The following is a 19,687-nucleotide window of genomic DNA, read 5'->3' as shown; positions in this document are numbered from 1 at the left end:
CTGCGCGTCCGGAGCCTGTGCTCCGCAACGGGAGAGGCCGCAACGGTGGGAGGCCCGCGTACCGCAAAAAAAAAAAAAAAAAAAAAAATTGTAAAGTGCTATAAAAATATTGTGCGTTTTTTTCATTGTGGAGCGTCACTGTCACACTGACTTGATGTATTTCTAGTTATTCTTTTTAGAACTTTCCCATGTGTTTTAGAGTTATATAGAACATCTTAGTCTGTATTTTGTCTCTTAAGACCTTCTATGTGATGTGGTTCCTAACCAGCCTTTCCATCTTCTTTCCTTCAATACCTGGCTTCAGTTTCTTCCTACATGAAGTGTAGAGAGAAATAGATGAGATGATCCCTTTGGTTCTTTTCTTAGATCATCACCAAAGAACTGTGTGAAAAGAAAATCGAGAACCAATTCGCCAGTATTGAAGCAGACTTTTATCTAGTCTTCTAGAGAGACTTTATTGAAGTAGTTTTGCATTATGGAATAATGAATGAAGCTAAATCCATACATTTTAGGATGCAGTTTTCTTTTTTAACCTGTGTTTGTTACAGTCCTATAATGTAAATTATGATCTAGGTTGTAGGGAGGTTGTATGTATTAAACCATTTTCTTTATAACTGTTGTGGTTTGTTGTGCTGTACTTTCCACGTGGATGTTTATCTGTATGTGACACCAAATTCATGGGACTCTCACTGATGTTATGGGTGAATAATGTTTGACTTTGTAAGCAAAGTCACTTCAGTAAGCTTGGTCTGAAAATCTGGTTATCTAATGGATGATTTAGAAGTAATGGAAGTAGATTGCGGATAGTTCTCTTTGCCATGCTGGAATGGCTGTTAATACGGCCAACAAATTTGAGTGAACCCCCAAAGGATCAATGTAATGCTAACATAAAGAGGCAACTGCCTTTTATAGTTTTAAAGTAAAAATTCAAGCCCTATGAACAATTTAATTTTATTCTCTTCACTCAGGGAGCTAACAGAATGAGAGGTCGGCTTGGAAGTGTGGACAGCTTTGAACGATCCAACAGTGTTGCTTCAGAGAAGGTATCTAAGCAGAGCTCCCTTTTTTCCTACTATTGCAACTTGGTAGAAACCAACACTAATATGATAATATGCATGTTTAGTTATTTTGTTATGAGCTCTTTATATGACTTCTAAAAAATAACTATTTGAGCCTTTATTATTTTAAAGAAGATTCTGGCTATTGGCATGTTGCTCTTTATTCAACTCAGGCTTTCTCTTGCTGGGACAGAACACATCCCTTGCTGTCTAACTCTGCTCTGTCAGGCTTTTTACTGTTTGGAGATAGTATACTTTGGGGGACAATATTTGAGCAACTGTTGGTCCAAGGCCATAGAGAAAGGAGCCATATGATTATTGCACTTATACAGTGATCTTTTGTTCTCTCCTCATATTACTTCCCCCTCTACCATATTTAACCCTTTTAACTGCAACATTAGGCTCTTCTTTATCTCATAGACAATTCTCAGTAGGTTTGGTTTCCTGTTTCCTGTAACATGTAACCTGAGGCAAATGCAACCTATTTTTTTAATGGAAAAATATTAAAATATGTTCACTAAACTTTCTGTTGGTAGAATTGAGGACTTAGTCCAGTTATGAGTCAATTAGCCCTAACCAAAGTTTATCAAGCTAAACATTTCAACAGTGGAGCCTGTTCTGGAAAGTATAAACAAGCATACTTGTCTAAATTGAAAGATTTATGATGTCTACCCATGCAATATGAGAGGCATTCCGGCATAGCTCACTTTTCATTCATTTCCTGTTTTTCATGTCTTTTAGAAAATTTTTACCTCAGGGAACGCGTAGTTAGATAGAAGCATCCATGGTGAGGGAAGATACTTAACAGGCTTTATTTTATTTTCCTGAAATCTTTGCCATGAGACTTGGACACTTAAGCGTTGTGATATTGTTTTGACAGTACAGGAAACGTGCAACCGATATGTCACGGAAATCAGTAGATACGTAAATACAGACTCCACCCTCTTTCGGTCAGGATCTCTTTTCATCTTTCTGGCAACAGTGAGAACAGTACAGTAGCTGTAGAGCATTTGACCACAAAGGGCTAGGAGAAAGAATACCTTTTCTTATCATCCCTTTCACTTTCTGGCCTACCTTTACGGATGCTGTCTTACAGCTGCTTATCAGAAGAAATGGGTTGTGGTGATAGAGATCAGCCTTCAGCATGGATTGAGTAAAAAAAACAAAAAAACACAAAAAAGCTACAACAGTCTGTCATGACTCAGGAGGAAGAAGAGGCACCCTGTCACTGTTGAGCTCTGCTTCTGAGCAGGTCTGCCATGATCGGTGTAGGAAAGAAAGGCCTGACTTCTTGCGTTTCAGGACTTCTCCCCAGGAGACTCCCCGCCAGGGACCCCACCAGCTTCCCCACTGTCCTCAGCTTGGCAGACGTTCCCTGAAGAGGATTCCGACTCCCCGCAGTTTCGAAGACGGGCCCACACGTTCAGCCACCCACCTTCCAGCACGAAGAGAAAGCTGAATTTACAGGATGGGAAGGCTCACGGGCTTCGCTCCCCTCTTCTGAGGCAGAGCTCCAGCGAACAGTGCAGGTGAGTCCAAACCTCTCTCCAGAAGCTGGAAAAAAATTCTCCTGTCACTCTCTTCTGACCACCGTGGAGTCAAGAGTTATTGTGACTTCATGCTGTAGCCAACATTTAGTTTTCAGAAAAATAAACTGAATTAGAAAAACCTTCGTTACTAAGGGAAACAGGCAAGCTTTAAGGCACCCTGAAAGAGAAGAGTTAAAGCATTTTGGATGGAAATATATTTTTTTTTCCCAGAAAAATGGAGAAAACAAGATATCAGGCAGTTGTTTTGTCTGAAAAACCTTCTGACAAGGCATGTTCCTCAGTGTCTCTTTGATGACGGCTTTCATGAAACAGTCAGCAAATTTGCAAAAAACATAGCAGAACTTCCTGTAAGCACAAGGGTTAAAAAAATCACCTACATTACCTTTATACATGAGATAAAAATTGGCTGTATTTTATTTCATAATAAATTGAAGCCAAATGTGAAAATTGTTAAAAATTTTATCTAGAATAAAGTGATGTTTACAAAGAGGAATACATATACCATAATTGACAGGAAGTATCCGTTAGCAACTATCTTGCATGGTATTTAAAAAATATTTAACAAAATCATTTGGCATTTGGTAAGAGATGTTAAAGCGGGTAAACTTGGAATTGTAGAATGATTATACTTCTTACCGTGTAGTACAAATCAGAATTTATATCCTAGAACTAATTTTGTTTTTCTTCGTTACTTATGAGTTTGGTTCAGGAAACGGTCTGATACGGGTTCCAGTCAGAGAGAAAAAAAAACAACAGAACTCTAAGTAAAAAGAAGATTAATTTTTATATTAGTTGTTATCAAATTTACCAGCATTTCTTTTAAGGATGCAATTGAATGCTGATTGTTGTTTTTTGAATAATTTGATATTAAAAAATAAAATATTTAGGATATATAAAAATAAATTATAGAACTAATTATTCTCAGATTTTCTTTTATGAAAAAGGATTAAGTATTCATGTATATATGAAAAATTTTAATGATCATTTATATTTACCCAAGACATTAAGTCTCTTTTTCCAGGAAAAATTATTTTCAAGAATTTAAAACATTAATTATTTTAAACTATTAATGATGTCTGTTTTTCCTTATGTTTTCCACATTTCATAATTTATATGCTCAAAGAATTTCTGTCAATATGAAAAGATGCTATTTATATCATGGTAAAAACTTGCTATGAAAAGAATCTTCTGGAAAAAAAACTTTGTAGGAGATTTAGGGATTCAGATGAAACCATGGCTGCACAGTTCCATAGGCTGCAAGAAAAGAACGTGGACATTAACGTTTGTTAAGCCAAAGGTATTATGATGACTTCCAACAACCAAACATGTTGTTCTTAAATTTTTAGAAGGGTTTATATCTTTAAAATAATTCAGTCTTTGAACTACTGATAACCAGTTTTTCCTTCTGGAACTTGTTTCCTGTAATTATTTGTGCTTTCCTACTTTTTCCCCTTGAAGTATCTTTTGCATGTCAAAACAAACACTTTTTGTCCTAAAATTGTTAAGAGCTTTTTAGAGACAAACACATATGCTTAGAAACGCTGCATAGATGAGGAATTCAGTTTGTGAGCAGAGAGCTAGGTCGTAGTCATCTAATAGAGAACTGCATGCGTATAAGTTTTTTTCCATATAAATTCAGCCCTGATTACATTAATAGCAAGAACCTGTGTATATGCTATTTCATAGTGAATGAAGATTGTGCCAAAACGTAAATTAAGATGAATTTGCTGTATTTTCTGTACCCAGCATCCTTGCATCAGTTCGGCGCATGCACAAGGAGAGTAATTATTCCTCCAGTCTTCCAAGTCTTCACACTTCCTTCTCTGCCCCTTCCATCACTGCCCCCTCTTTCCTGAAAAGCTTTTACCAGAATTCAGGTAGACTGTCCCCACAGTATGAAAATGAAATCAGGTGAGATCAGTGTCCTCTGTTTGCAAAGCAACATTTTCTGCAGTGATATACTGATATGTTACTAAGAAGTGGCTAATTAACTTTAGAGTGACATGAATGCATCCGTATGTTGTGCTTGTTCTAACCTGTTTCTAATATATTGGTTTCATTTCCAATTAATTTGAAGAAAACTTTTAAAACCAGTGTTTCAAAGCTTTCTGATGACATGACTATCTTACTTTAGGGATTATATTTTTTGTACTATTTGTGTGTTTCTTTGCCTTCGGCCCCAGAGTCTAAGCCTTGTTTTGTTTGAGACAAGACCTGGTGCTAACACATACTAAGCAAACCTCCCCTGATCATGCCTTTTTTTCTTAGCTTCTCTGGACATATCTTATGGAGCCCAAAAGCCACTGATTTAAACAACTCTACTAAAGTAATGGATATGATATATCTTTATTTATTTATTTATTTATTTATTTTTGCGGTACGTGGGCCTCTCACTGTTGTGGCCTCTCCCGTTGCAGAGCATAGGCTCAGCGGCCATGGCTCATGGGCCCAGCCGCTCCACGGCATGTGGGATCTTCCCGGACCGGGGCATGAACCCGTATCCCCTGCATCGGCAGGCGGACTCTCAACCACTGCGCCACCAGGGAAGCCCTTTATTTTTAAGTATCTAGAATATTTCCTAGGCGTTTCTCTGATTTTTTCAATGACATAGACCTTCTTTTCTGAATCTCAGTGTAAGTCACGTAATGGATACAGGATCATGTCGATAACAACTCTTTCAGACAACATGAGGGAGCTCCTGAATCTTGTAGACATTCGATTTTGCTTTGTTTTTTGTCCCCAGTGTTGAAAACGTGTAGCCTATTCAATCCTATTCCTTGCTCTTATAGCTACACAAAATTACGTATAGTGATTTTTTAAGAATTGCCTTTAAAATGTTTTGAAATTATGAAATCTTACTGATCATGCAAATTCTCAGTGGGATATTCTAGCCTTTGGAAAGTGGTGGATTAACTTGGGAATTCTTCTCAAGGGGTTGTTGTTGGCTTAGAAGCTTCTGAGATTCATTCCTAGTTTTATGTGTAGCTTGAGCCATTCATTTTTATTGCTGTATAGTATTCCATTTAATACACCAGAATTTATCCAATCTCTTGCTGATGGATATTTGGGTTGTTTCTATTGTTTGATAATTGGCAATTTTTGCAGTCAGGGAGAGGAATACATGCTATCAACTAGCCTGTGTGTCACTAAAATCTTCTTGGGTATTCTTTTGGCCTCCTTTCTTTTAGACTTAGGGAATCCAAAAAGTTAGCATATAATTAGGTAACCCACAGTAACTAGTTAAATTAGAATAACCCTTGAATTATCCCTGAATATCTTTTGTCCATTTCATCCCAAGAAGGATGATTAATATTGGATTAATAAAATTTTGAATCTGAACCTTCCTCTGAATTAGTACAAAGTTATGTTGAAACATTGAATTACTAGTGAAGAAAGTTGATGAACAATTGATTTTAAAGAGTTTTTCAGTGACAACCTGATGGGAGAGGATTTAAAGGAAGATAGCCATAAAAAGAGCATAATGAATATGGAATATGCAATGAATTTAGAGAACTGAGGATGTACACATATAAAAATGTCAGTTTGCCTCATCTCCATAGTACTACTTATTAAGAATACAGTGCTTTCAATGACACCCGTTTGCAGTTTCCTGTTGTTATGTTAAAGTGAGCATCTGGAGAATCCCTGTTTCCTTCCAGAAATAGAACCATGCCTGAGGTGACAATTAGGAACAGCCATAAGAAGGTCAAAGACTAGCTGTGAATAGGTTATAGAGTACAAAAGCAGTGACTTTAAAAAAAAAGATTATTTATAGTTTTTACTGTATGGTTATATGTTCATCTTCGGTAGTTTCTGCCTAGATATACGTATCATTCTTGTGCCTAACTTCCCTTAGCCTTCTGTACCTCATTCTAATAGGAGGATATTGAAGTCAGAGGACAAATATTTAGTTTTGTATTGAGAAAAATTCACTTCTTTGCAGTGATCTTATTTGAAATGCTGTATTTAAACATGTGGAGAACTTTTAAATGTATAGGATCGTTAAAAATCATTGTATTTTCTGTACTTTGTAGTGTTCTCTTGGCTCTGAGAAGTTCTAAAAATCAGAGAGCATTTTTGGGCACGTTTTTGTTTACTTTTTGTATGCTGTTTTGTAATTTGACAGCATAGAATCAATAAGCCAAAAAGACACTTAACATTTTTCATTAAAAAGTACGCTAATCACTAAAAACTATACTGAAAAAAAAAAAAGTACGCTAATCGTAAGCATCCAGCTCCATGGATTATCACAGAGTGAACATCCCATATCACCCCAACCCAGTCAATACATGGAATGCTACCAGCACACGTGCAGCTCCTCACATTTTCCCACCCAATCTCTACCCCACATCCTGACCTCAAATACCATAGTTTAGTTTTGCCTGGTTTTGAACTTCCTATAAATGGAATGATACAGCATAAATTCTTTTATATCTGGCTTCCTTCACTTAAATTAGTTTATGAGATTCATTCCTATTTTTATGTGCACTTCAGTTCATTCATTTTCATTGCTGGATAGTATTTCATTTACTCTATCACAGTGCATTCATTTGCCAGTGGACATGTGGGTTATTTCTAGTCTTTTGTCTTTTAAAGTGTGCTCTCCCTGGATATTATTATACATGCCTATAGTGGTACATACCCATGCATTATTGATGACTATCTACACGGTAGTAAAATTATTGGACAAAATTCACTCTTAATAGGTTTATTTCAATTAGTAAGTCACTTAGACATAAATTTACTAGTTAGAAACTTGGAGAGAGTTTTTAAAAAATTGGTATTGTGAAACGACTCCAAATTTACAGGAGAGTTGCAAAAATATTATGGAGAACTGCTAACTCTTTATCCAGATTCATCAATTTTTAACATTTGCTTTATCAGTCTGTTTACATGTATATGTACATACATACATACATACATATATATATATGCATATATTTTAAAATTCTAAGCCATTTGTGAGTAGGCTGCAGATATCATGTCCTTTTACTCTGAATACTTTAGTGTGAATTTCCTAAGAATGAGGATATTCAAGAGTGTGGTTTTATGTCAGTAATTTATGAACTCTACATCTCTCATTATTACTGGTTTCAGAGAAAACATCATATGCACACAATTACCATGATATCTAGAACTATTCAGAATAGAAAGGAGGTCTATAAAACTATGAAATAGGGCTTCCCTGGTGGCACAGTGGTTGAGAATCCGCCTGCCGATGCAGGGGACACGGGTTCGTGCCCCGGTCCGGGAAGATCCCACATGTCGTGGAGCGGCTGGGCCCGTGAGCCATGGCCGCTGAGCCTGAACTCTAGAGCCTGTGCTCCGCAATGGGAGAGGCCACAGTGAGCGGCCCGCATACTGCAAAAAAACAAAACAAAAACTATGAAATATAATTTTCACTTGGGTACCTCATATCTTAATAGATGCATAGAGTGGATCTCTAAATATTCATAGTCAAGTAAGGTATGTAATTTTCTTTTTTTTAAAAAATAGATCTTTATTGCAGTATAATTGCTTCACAATACTGTGTTAGTTTCTGTTGCACAACAAAGCAAATCAGCCATATGCATACACATGTCCCCATATCCTCTCCCTCTTGAGCCTTCCTCCCATCTTCTCTATCCCACCCCTCTAGGTCATCGCAAAGCACCCAGCCGATCTCCCTGCGCTATGCTGCTGCTTCCCACCAGCCAACTACTTTACATTTGGTAGTGTGTACCTGTGGATGCTACTATCACTTCGCCCCAGCTTTGCCCTCCCACCCCATGTCCTCAAGTCCATTCTCTATGTCTACCTCTTTATTCCTGCCCTGCCACTAGATTCATCAGTACCATTTTTTTTTAGATTCCATATATATGCGTTAGCATATGGTATTTGTTTTTCTTTCTGACTTACTTCACTCTGTATCACAGACTCTAAGTCCATCCACCTCACTACAAATAACTCAATTTCTTTTCTTTTTATGGCTGAGTAATATTCCATTGTATATACGTGCCACATCTTTATCCATTCAACTGTCGATGGACACTTAGGTTGCTTCCATGTCCTGGCTATTGTAAACAGAGCTGCAGTGAGCACTGGGGTACATGTGTCTTTTTGAATTATGGTTTTCTCAGGGTATATGCCCAGTAGTGGGATTGCTGGGTCATATGGTAGTTCTATTTTTAGTTTTTTAAGGAACCTCCATACTGTTTTCCACAGTGGTTGTATCAATTTACATTCCCACCAACAGTGCCAGGAGGGTTCCCTTTTCTCCACACCCTTTCCAGCATTTATTTTTCTAGATTTTTTGATAATGGCCATTCTGACCAGTATGAGGTGATACCTCATTGTAGTTTTGATTTGTCTTTCTCTAATAATTAGTGATGTTGAGCATGTTTTCATGTACCTCTTGGCCATCTGTATGTCTTCCTTGGTGAAATGTCTGCTTGGGTCCTCCACCCATTTTCTAACTGGATTGTTTGTTTTTTAGATATTGAGCTCCATGAGCTGTTTGTATATTTTGGAGATTAATCCTTTGTCTGTTGTTTCATTTGCAAATATTTTCTCCCATTCTGAGGGTTGTCTTTTTGTCTTGTTTATGGTTTCCTTTGATGTGCAAAAGCTTTTAAGTTTCATTAAGTCCCATTTGTTTACTTTTGTGTTTATTTCCGTTACTTTAGGAGGTGGGTCAGAAAAGATCTTGCTGTGGCTTATGTCAAAGAGTGTTTTTCCTATGTTTTCCTCTAAGAGTTTTATAGAAAACAAATTAATTGATGAAACCATCCTTAAGGAAGCCCAGACTTTTCTCTATTGTATGTTCTTGCCTCCTTTGTTGTAAATTAGGTGCCCATGTATGCATGGGTTTATCTCTGGGCATTCTATCCTGTACCATTGATCTGTATTTCTGTTTTTGCACCAGTACCATATTGTCTTGATTACTGTAGCTTTGTGGTATAGTTTGAAGTCAAGGAACCTGATTCCTCCGACTCCGTTTTTCTTTCTCAAGATTGCTTTGGCTATTCGGGGTCCTTTGTATTTCCATACAAATTGTAAAATTTTTTGTTCTAATACTGTGAAGAATGCCATTGGTAGTTTGATAGGGATTGCATTGAATCTAAAGATTGCTTTGGGTAGTATAGTCATTTTCACAATGTTGATTCTTCCAATCCAAGAACATGGTACATCTCTCCAACCATCTGTATCATCTTTAATTTCTTTCATCAGTGTCTTATAGTTTTCTGCATACAGGTCTTTTGTCTCCTTAGGTAGGTTTATTCCTAGGTGCATGAGTTTATCTCTGGGCATTCTATCCTGTACCATTGATCTCTATTTCTGTTTTTGTGCCAGTACCATATTGTCTTGATTACTGTAGCTTTGGGGTATAGTTTGAAGTTGGGGAGCCTGATTCCTCCGACTCCGTTTTTCTTTCTCAAGATTGCTTTGGCTATTCGGGGTCCTTTGTATTTCCATACAAATTGTAAAATTTTTTGTTCTAATACTGTGAAGAATGCCATTGGTAGTTTGATAGGGATTGCAATGAATCTAAAGATTGCTTTGGGTAGTATAGTCATTTTCACAATGTTGATTCTTCCAATCCAAGAACATGGTATATTTCTCCATCTGTTTATGTCATCTTTGATTTCTTTCGTCAGTGTTTTATAGTTTTCTGAGTACAAGTTTTTCGCCTCCTTAGGCAGGTTTATTCCTAGGTATTTTATTCTTTTTGTTTCAGTGTTAAGTGGGAGTGTTTCCTTAATTTCTCGTTCTGATTTTTCATTGTTGGTGTATAGGAATGCCACAGATTTCTGTGCATTAATTTTGTATCCTGCAGCCTTACCAAATTCATTGATTAGTTCTAGTAGTTTTCTGGTGGCATCTTTAGGATTTATTATGTATAATATCATGTTATCGGCAAACAGTGACAGTTTTACTTCTTTTCCAATTTGTATTCTTTTTTTATTTTTTATTTTTGGCTGCATTGGGTCTTTGTTGCTGTGCACAGTCTTTCTCTCGCTGTGGCATGCAGGCTTCTCATTGTGGTGGCTTCTCTTGTTGTGGAGCACAGGCTCTAGGCACACAGGCTTCAGTAGTTGCAGCACGCTGGCTCAGTAGTTGTGGCTCGTGGGCTCTAGAGCACAGGCTCAGTAATTGTGGCACAAGGGCTTAGTTGCTCCGCAGCATGTGGGATCTTCCCGGACCAGGGCTCGAACCCGTGACCCCTGCATTGGCAGGCGGATTCTTAACCACTGTGCCGCCAGGGAAGCCCTGTATTCTTTTTATTTCTTTTTCTTCTCTGATTGCTGTGGCTAGGACTTCCAAAACTATGTTGAATAAGAGTGGAGAGAGTGGACATCCTTGTCTTGTTCCTGATCTTAGAGGAAATGCTTTCAGGTTTTCACCATTGAGTAGGATGCTTGCTGTGGGTTTGTCATATATGGCCTTTATTATGTTGAGGGAGGTTCCCTCTATGCCCATTTTCTGGAGAGTTTTTATCATAAATCGGTGTTGAATTTTGTCAACAGCTTTTTCTGCATCTGTTGGGATGATCATATGGTTTTTATTCCTTAATTTGTTTATGTGGTGTATCATATTGATTGATTTGCATATATTGAAGAATCCATGCATCTCTGGGGTAAATCCCACTAGATCATGGTGTATGATCCTTTTAATGTGCTGTTGGATTCTGTTTGCTAGTATCTTGTTCAGGATTTTTGCATCTATGTTCATCAGTGATATTGGTGTATAATTTTCTTTTTTTGTGGTATCTTTTTCTGCTTTTGGTATCAGTGTGATGGTGGCTTCGTAGAATGAATTTGGGAGTGTTTCTCCCTCTGCAATGTTTTGGAAGAGTTTGAGAAGGATCAGTGTTAGCTGTTCTCTAAATGTTTGATTGAATTTGCCTGTGAAGCCATCTGGTCATGGACTTCTGTTTGTTGGAAGATTTTTATTTACAGTTTCAGTTTCATTACTTGTGATAGGTTTGTTTTTATTTTCTAATTCTTCCTGGTTCAGTCTTGGAAAATTGTACCTTTCCAAGAATTTGTCCATTTCTTTGTTGTTGTCCATTTCATTGGCATAGAGTTGTTTGTAGTAGTCTCTTATAATCCTTTGTATTTCTGCAGTGTCAGTTGTGATTTCTCCTCTTTCATTTCTAATTTTATTGATTTGTGCCCTCTCCCTTTTTTTCTTGATAAGTCTGGCTGAGGGTTTATCAATTTTGTTTATCTTCTCAAAGAACCAGCTTTTCATTTTATTGATCTTTGCTACTGTTTTCTTCATTTCTGTTTCATTTTTTCCTGCTCTGATCTTTATGATTTCTTTCTTTCTACTGACTTTGGGTTTTCTTTGTTCTTCTTACTCCAGTTGTTTTTGGTGTAGGGTTGGATTGTTTATTTGCGACTTTTCTTGTTTCTTGAGGTGACATCGTTTTTCTATAAAGTTCCCTCTTAGAACTGCTTTTGCTGTGCCCCATAGGTTTTCGGTCATCATGTTTTCATTGTCATTTGTTTCTATGTATTTTTAAATTTCTTCTTTGATTTCTTCAGTGATCTCTTGGTTATTTAGTAGCGCACTGCTTAGCCTCCATGTATTTGTATTTTTTACAGTTTTTTTTCCTGTAATTGATCTCCAATCTCATAGCGTTGTGGTTAGAAAAGATGCTTGATATGATTTTAATTTTCTTAAATTTTCCGAGGCTTGATATGTGACCCAAGATGTGATCTATCCTGGAGAATGTTCCATGTGCACTTGAGAAGAAAGTGTATTCTGTCACTTTTGGGTGGAAAATGCTATAAATATCAGTTATATCTATCTGGTCTATTGTGTCATGTAAAGCTTGTGTTTCTTTATTTACTTTCTGTTTGGATGATCTGTCCATTGGTGTAAGTGGGGTGTTAAAGTCCCATACTATTATTGTGTTACTGTCGATTTCTCCTTTCATGGTTGTTAACATTTGCCTTATGTATTGAAGTGCCCCTGTGTTGGGTGCATAAACATTTATAATTGTTATATCTTCTACTTGGATTGATTCCCTTGATCATTATATAGTGCCCCTCCGTATCTCTTGTAGCTGTCTTTATTTTAAAGTCTCTTTTATACGATACAAGTATTGCTACCCCAGCTCTCTTTTAATTTCCATTTGCATGGAATATCTTTTTCCATCCCTTCACTTTCAGTCTGTATGTGTCCCTAGGTCTGAAGTGGGTCTCTTGTAGACACCATATGTATGGGTCTTGTTTTTGTGTCCATTCAGCCAGTCTGTGTCTTTTGTTTGGGGCATTTAATCCATTTACATTCAAGGTTATTATCAATATGTATGTTCCTATTACCATTCCCTTAACTGTTTTGGGTTTGTTTTTTGTGGGTCTTTTCCTTCTCTTGTGCTTCCCACCTAGAGAAGTTCCTTTAGCACTTGTTATAGAGCTGGTTTGGTGGTGCTGAATTCTTTTAGATTTTGCTTGTCTGGAAAGCTTTTGACTTCTCCATTGAATCTGAATGAGGTCCTTGCTGGGTAGAGTAATTTGGTTGTAGGTTTTTATCTTTCATCACTTTAAGTATATCCTGCCACTCCCTTCTGACCTGCAGAGTTTCTGCTGAAAAATCAGCTGATAACCTTATGGGAATTCGTTTGTATATTATTTTTTGTTTTTCCCTTGCTGCTTTTAATATTTTTTTCTTTGAATTTAATTTTTGTTACTTTGATTAATATGTGTCTTGATGTGTTCTTCCTAGCGTTTATCCTGTAAGGGACTCTCTGTGCCTCCTGGACTTGGGTGACTATTTCCTTTCCCATGTTAGGGGTGTTTTCATCTATACTCTCTTCATATATTTTCTCAGACCCTTTCTTTTTCTCTTCTTCTTCTGGGACCCCTATAATTCGAATGTTGGTGCGTTTAGTGTTGTCCCAGAGGTCTCTGAGATGGTCTTCAATTTTTTTCATCATTTTTTCTTTATTCTGCTCCTCGGCAATTATTTCCACCATTTTGTCTTCCAGCTCACTTATTCAGTCTTCTGCCTCAGTTATTCTGTTAGTGATTCCTTCTAGTGTATTTTTCATTGCAGTTATTGTGTTGTTCATCTCTGTTTGTTTCTTCTGTAGTTCTTCTAGATCTTTGTTAAACATTTCTTGTATTTTCTCAATCCGTGACTCCATTCTATTTCTGAGATTCTGGATCATTTTTAGTATCATTACTCTGAATTCTTTTTCAGGTAGATTGCCTATTTCCTCTTCATTTATTTGGTCTTGTAGGTTTTTACCTTGCTCTTTTATCTGTGACGCATTTTTTTGCCATCTAATTTTTTTTTTTTTTTTAATGTGGGATTGTGTTTCTGTTTTGCTGGTTGTTTGGCCTGAGGCTTCCAACACTGGAGTTTTTAGGCTATTCCTTCTAGTGTATTTTTCATTGCAGTTATTGTGTTGTTCATCTCTGTTTGTTTCTTCTGTAGTTCTTCTAGATCTTTGTTAAACATTTCTTGTATTTTCTCAATCCGTGACTCCATTCTATTTCTGAGATTCTGGATCATTTTTAGTATCATTACTCTGAATTCTTTTTCAGGTAGATTGCCTATTTCCTCTTCATTTATTTGGTCTTGTAGGTTTTTACCTTGCTCTTTTATCTGTGACGCATTTTTTTGCCATCTAATTTTTTTTTTTTTTTTTTATGTGGGATTGTGTTTCTGTTTTGCTGGTTGTTTGGCCTGAGGCTTCCAACACTGGAGTTTTTAGGCTATTGGGTAGAGCTGGGTCTTGGTGCTGAGATGAGGAGCTCCGTGAGAGCTCACTCTGATGAATATTCCCTGGGGTCTTCGGTTCTCTGTTAGTCCAGTGGTTCAGACTCAGAGCTCCCACTGCAGGAGCTTCCACCCGACCCTGGGCTCATGAACCAAGATCCTGCAAGCTGCCTGGGGTGGCAAAAAAAAAGAGAGAACAATAACAAAGTAAAAAATAAAATTAGACTGGGAAACTAATAGATATGTTAGGAAGAATATAAAAATAAAAATATAGATGAATCAATAACCAGAAGGTACATCAGTACCACAATAGCAAAAAAGAGGAGGAGGGAAAAGAAAAAAAGGGTGGGGGAGCAGGGAGAAGGCCTTAGCTGTGGAGGGTGGGGCCTAAGCAAGGGAGAAGTTTGGGTGGTGGGCAAGGCCAATGCTCAGGACCCACAGGTCTGGAAAAGGCCCTGGCGGCTGTTGGGGGTGGGGCTTAGGCTCAAGGAACAGAAGGGGCCCAGGCGTGCCCCCCAGCCCTGGTCTCAGAGGGCAGCAGACCTCACCTGGGAGCCCAGCAGGCTTCCTGGGCTCGAGTAGGCGGGGCAAACGCCCTCCTCTCCTCTCCCGCTTCTCCTGGAGGGCTCCTCCCACCTGCCTCTCCTGATCTCCCTGGCCTCCTTTCTAAGCCCCCAGGACCAATTCGGCCGGGCTGGGGAGCCTTGGAGGGCAGAGGACCAGCCTGGGAGCTCAGCAGGCTCCCCTGGCCCAAGTGGGCGGGGCAATCAACCTCTCCACTCCTCTCTCGCTCCTCCTGGATGGCCCCTCCCACCTCCTCTCCTGATCTCCCTGGCCTCCCTCTTATGCCCCCAGGACCCACGCGGCCTGGATGGGGCTTTGGATGGGGGTTACCAGCTGGGCAGCTCAGCAGGCTCCCTGGCCCCAGTGGGTGAGGCGATTGCCCTTCGCTCTTTTCCCACTCTTCCCTGAGAGTCTCTCCCGCCTGCCTCTCCTCAACTCCCCAGCCTCAGAGGCGCCAATCCTGTCTGGCCTCCACTTCTCTTCCCCCCTCAGTCCCCCTTCATCCTCCCAGTTCACTTTGGGGTTCCTCCTGTCTCCTTGGGCATCAGAGTCCCATACCAGTGGCTGGCAGGTGCTCTAGTTGTGGGGAGGTGCTAACTGCGTGTCTTCCCACACCAGGTATTTTCTTTTCACTTGGGTAACTCATATCTTATTAGATGCATAGAGTGGATCTCTAAATATTCATAGTCAAGTAAGGTATATGGTAGGTTAGCACATTTAAAGAGCATGTTAATTTGAAATTTTAAATTCAGGTTAGGCATTCTTCTCCAGGACCACGATTCTGAATTATTAAAAACATGTAGATTACTGTTTTTAAGCAGGCTGAGAAAAAGAAGCCAAGATCTTTTTAATATCATGGTTTATTGATTAGTAGGTTCATTTGCACAGCACTGAGATGCTAAAGGAAAGGGAGTACACATATGTTTTGTTTTACCTTCAAATTAATTCTTAAAAATTTAATGTTATTTCATTGTGTAGTAGCTAAAATATAATTGTGTATGATGAGATGGTATATTTATATAACATCCATTTATCAAATATAATATATCCTTTTATAAACAAGCATCTTTGTTCCTCCTTATTATTGCTTCTCAGCTTTTAAGCCTATATTTTAAAAATATTTATATGGAAATTCATTGGTCAAATGATAGTCATTACTTCTGCTTATAAAACTTTTCAATGAGAAAATAGATTTTTGCTGGTAAGTACTTCGTGGTAGTTTTGGTTCTATAGTTCTCTCATACTCACTGAGAAAAATAGTGTAATCACTCATTATGGTACATTATTGAAATTATCTGTGCTTTATTCATGTCTTACGGGAATACCTTTTTATTCTAAATCCTGGTTTGGGACATCTCTCTTTCTCTATGCTAATGCCGTTCCTTGTTTTCCTGTTGTACTAGACGGGACACTGCTTTAGAATCAACGTGATTAGAGGACTAAATATTTTTGTTTAAAAATTTATTAATTCTTCCAACTGATTATCACCATTAATTTAAAAATCAGTTTTTGGCTGTCTCCTGAATGCATGCCGTCCTTCCAGTGCTGTGAAGGGTATATAGTAGGGGAAATGTGACGCCTGGTGTAATCAAAGATCATGAATGATCATATAAAAGGTTGATTGCAAATAAAAAGCCTGTTTCTAGTCTATTCCATGTTGAGTTCTTTAGGACTGTGCTGTGGCCTTCAATCAAAAACTAATTAAAATTTTGAACTAATGGAAGTTAATTTGCTAGTTTGGAGGTACATATGTACATTAGAGGAGTTTATTTCAAATCTCAAGAAGATGCAGAAATTAGAACCCTAAAAGAAACATACTCATAAAATCGAATCTGGTTTTCACTGAAGAGAATTATTAGTTTATTTCTGTTCATCTTAATTCCTGACACATTGGTTACTTTGAGACATTGCTGAGGCCTTCCAGACCTCCCACTGGGCTGACCACAGGAAAACACCTACTTCCTCATTATGGAAGTCTGACCACAACTGTGATGACATTTCTTCCTCTTGACCCGTATGCTTTTTGCGGTAAATATCCAGAATCACTGCTGAACAACTCAACTGAAAATGATTATTCTTTACTTTGTTCTAGTTTCTATGCTTTGCTCATATCACAAACCCAATGGAAAACAGATATCCCCATCTTCCTGTTTGGGGCCACTGACATTTAGATTTCTTTCTAGTGGGAGTAAAATCCAGTATCAAAGATTGGACTAGAATGAGATATTCAAAGGAAGAAAATTATTTTGGCCACATTGATAAGATAAAAAGTGACTTTTTTGAGACTTGTAATTGACTTACATTTTTTTAATGGTTGGGTGTAAGACCATTTCAATAATAATTTCTAATCTACATTTTAAAGCCCAACAGAAATGTTAGGCTTTACTGTGTGTCTTTCTAGGTTCTACTACAAACATAGAATTAGGTCTGTGTATTATCTTAGGAGTCATCTGGCCCATAATTTCCTTATTTTAGATAGGGTTAGACTGAGCCCCAAGGAGGTTTAATATCTTGCTTGATGTCATTTTCATAACCTTAGGTTATAAGGATGGGAGTACGCAAATGAGCTACCCAGAGATATTTTAGATTCCAATGCAAAAAACTTAATTAAATTGTTTTTCATTCAGTGTAGAGTTTAGGAAATAAAATTCTTTGTTCTTGTTCTTTTTTTGTTTCACCCATTGATTAATCTATCTCTTTTGACTCTGCTCAGATGCTATATATTAGTTTCCACTAGAAAAGCTCATTCTCAGTTTTATTTAATTAGTAAAGATTTTCCATAGGATGACAGATTCGTACCCAGCTGAAGCCAGGGCTTAGATAAACTATTAGTCCACCTAAAGCAATTATGAGTTAAATTGTACTATGGGTCCTGTGGAGGAAACTCAAGTTTCAACACTGTGCTGTTCCATGTAACCTTTCTTGAGATATTTACAGAGAGAAAGCCTTTTCAGATTTCTGTTAAATGGTTGCTATGCCATTAATCAAGTTTTGTTTCTATCTTGAGTGTAATACATTGTGATTTAGATATAGATTCAATCAGCTTGTAGACATTTATTTGGACTTCATGATACTGGTAGTTTTAGATGGGTGCTAATAAGGGGGTTGGGAGATGGGGGCTTCTGCCCCGCAGAACAATGCCTTGTAAAACTGGTCCTGGCCTAAGAGTTTATTTACCTTTGTGAAAAGTGTGTGTGTTGCCCTGGTGGGAAATAAAACATGACTGCTTCCTTCTTAAAGTTGAGTCCCTGTGCGTGGTCACTCAAACACCTTCATTCTGTGCCATGTCCAGTGTTATTGTTATTGGAATTAATTTTTATTAAAGCAGGCAAGTAAGTATGCATTAAAAATTCTGTGTTAATATAAGAAGTGTAATGTTAGTATAATAGCTGAAGGCTATAACTGCTTGGTCAAGGATATATTAAAAAGTTATCTTGAAGCTCTGTGGGAAGGTTCATATCATATCCGTAGCTTTTGATGGATGCTGTGTCCAGAAGGACTTGGAAGTGCCTCCCAGCTTACACCGTGATATACATAGTAGAGGATTTTTTTCTTCCCTTATAAAGCTCTCATTTCTGTTCATCGATTGTGGTTCTTGATTAATCGGTGACTGGTAATAGAAAGTATATATAGAATATGCCAATACAAAAATAGATGGACAGTCTCTATGTTGTATTTCCTTCCTAGTTATTGATTTTTAATTTAACAAATTTTCATAGACATAGGTAATGCTGGCACAGAATACTTTTCCTGGATATGTCTCTTGGGAAACAGTTTTATAATGCACGTATTGATACTCCAAAATACAAAAGAAGGAGGGAAAAGATTATTTGAAAAAATAAGGTAATGGTTCTTATTTGCTTCATCATTTAAAAAATGTAAAGATAATTTACCAATGTATGTTGGTATATATATTAATGTGTTTTTGATTTGATCTTCCTCTTTAAAAATAAAAAAGTGTTTACATTTTGGAATGCAGTGATTTCAAAAGCAAAGAAAACGAAGTGAGACATTTACATAAATGAACACGTAATGTAATAATACTCTGAAGTTATTTCTCTGCTAAAATAAATGGCATTCTTCCATTAAGAAATGGAAAGAGAAGTACTGACCTAAAGACTTAATGCTAATTAGAGACTGATTTTTTTTTCACTAGAAATGCGGGGGATCCTGTGAGTCCTGACAGCTTTATTTTTATGAACCAATAGAGCTTTGTCTGAACTAATGCAAAGAGTATTTACATTGACATAGTAAAGTACAGAGCCTAAGTGTCTGTATTCTGGACTGCCTGGGTTTGAATCGTGACTCTTCTACTTATATTCCAGAGACTGTGGGCAAATTACTTAGCTTCTTTCTGCCTCAATTTCCTCACTAAAAATGGGAATTGTAGTGCCATCTACCCCATAGGGTTGCTGTGAGGTTGAAATGAGTTCATACTTGTAAAATGCTTTGAATAATGCCTGGCACGTAGTATGTCTTTTTGTATTTGCTTTATTATTACTATAATACGTGCCACACGTTGTTTTGTTTTGATTTTTACTCAAAAGGTGGACATTTTGCTTGCCTAGGATTAGTTAAAGGAGAAGTTGAAGTGAAAACTAATGTGGTAGTAAAAAAGCAAAAAACAAACAAAACAAAAAGTTTCCCCCCTCAGCCCAGTAAAGTTTCCAACGTGAGACGTAAGAATTTTGAATTTTTTTTTTTTTTTTTTTTTTTTTTTGGTATGCGGGCCTCCCTCTGCTGTGGCCTCTCCCGTTGCGGAGCACAGGCTCCGGACGCGCAGGCCCAGCGGCCATGGCT

General features: G+C 37.6%; 1 protein-coding gene across 21 annotated transcripts in view; it reads left to right on the top strand.

Moving 5' to 3' along the window:
* TBC1D4 (TBC1 domain family member 4) overlaps window positions 1–19,687 on the top strand; it is a 640,377-nt gene that overhangs the window by 198,793 nt on the left and 421,897 nt on the right. For 19 of the 21 annotated variants that reach the window (XR_008619072.1, XR_008619073.1, XR_003682569.2 and 16 more), the window contains 3 exons: window positions 969–1,043; window positions 2,361–2,587; window positions 4,355–4,519. Coding sequence is in view for 18 of the 21 variants with exons in the window: in XM_028497458.2 (XP_028353259.1) it covers window positions 969–1,043; window positions 2,361–2,587; window positions 4,355–4,519 (467 nt within the window). In the remaining 3 variants the exon portion in view is untranslated. Of the gene's footprint in view, window positions 1–968; window positions 1,044–2,360; window positions 2,588–4,354; window positions 4,520–18,570; window positions 18,731–19,687 lie in introns of those variants that run through there. The other 2 variants (XM_024123171.3, XM_055089699.1) reach the window with 2 other exon arrangements.

This window comes from Physeter macrocephalus, chromosome 13 (assembly GCF_002837175.3).
Source record: "Physeter macrocephalus isolate SW-GA chromosome 13, ASM283717v5, whole genome shotgun sequence".
NCBI lineage: Eukaryota > Metazoa > Chordata > Mammalia > Artiodactyla > Physeteridae > Physeter > Physeter macrocephalus.
The sequence above is the reverse complement of the archived record's forward strand: the minus strand, read 5'-3'. Positions and strand labels throughout refer to the sequence as shown.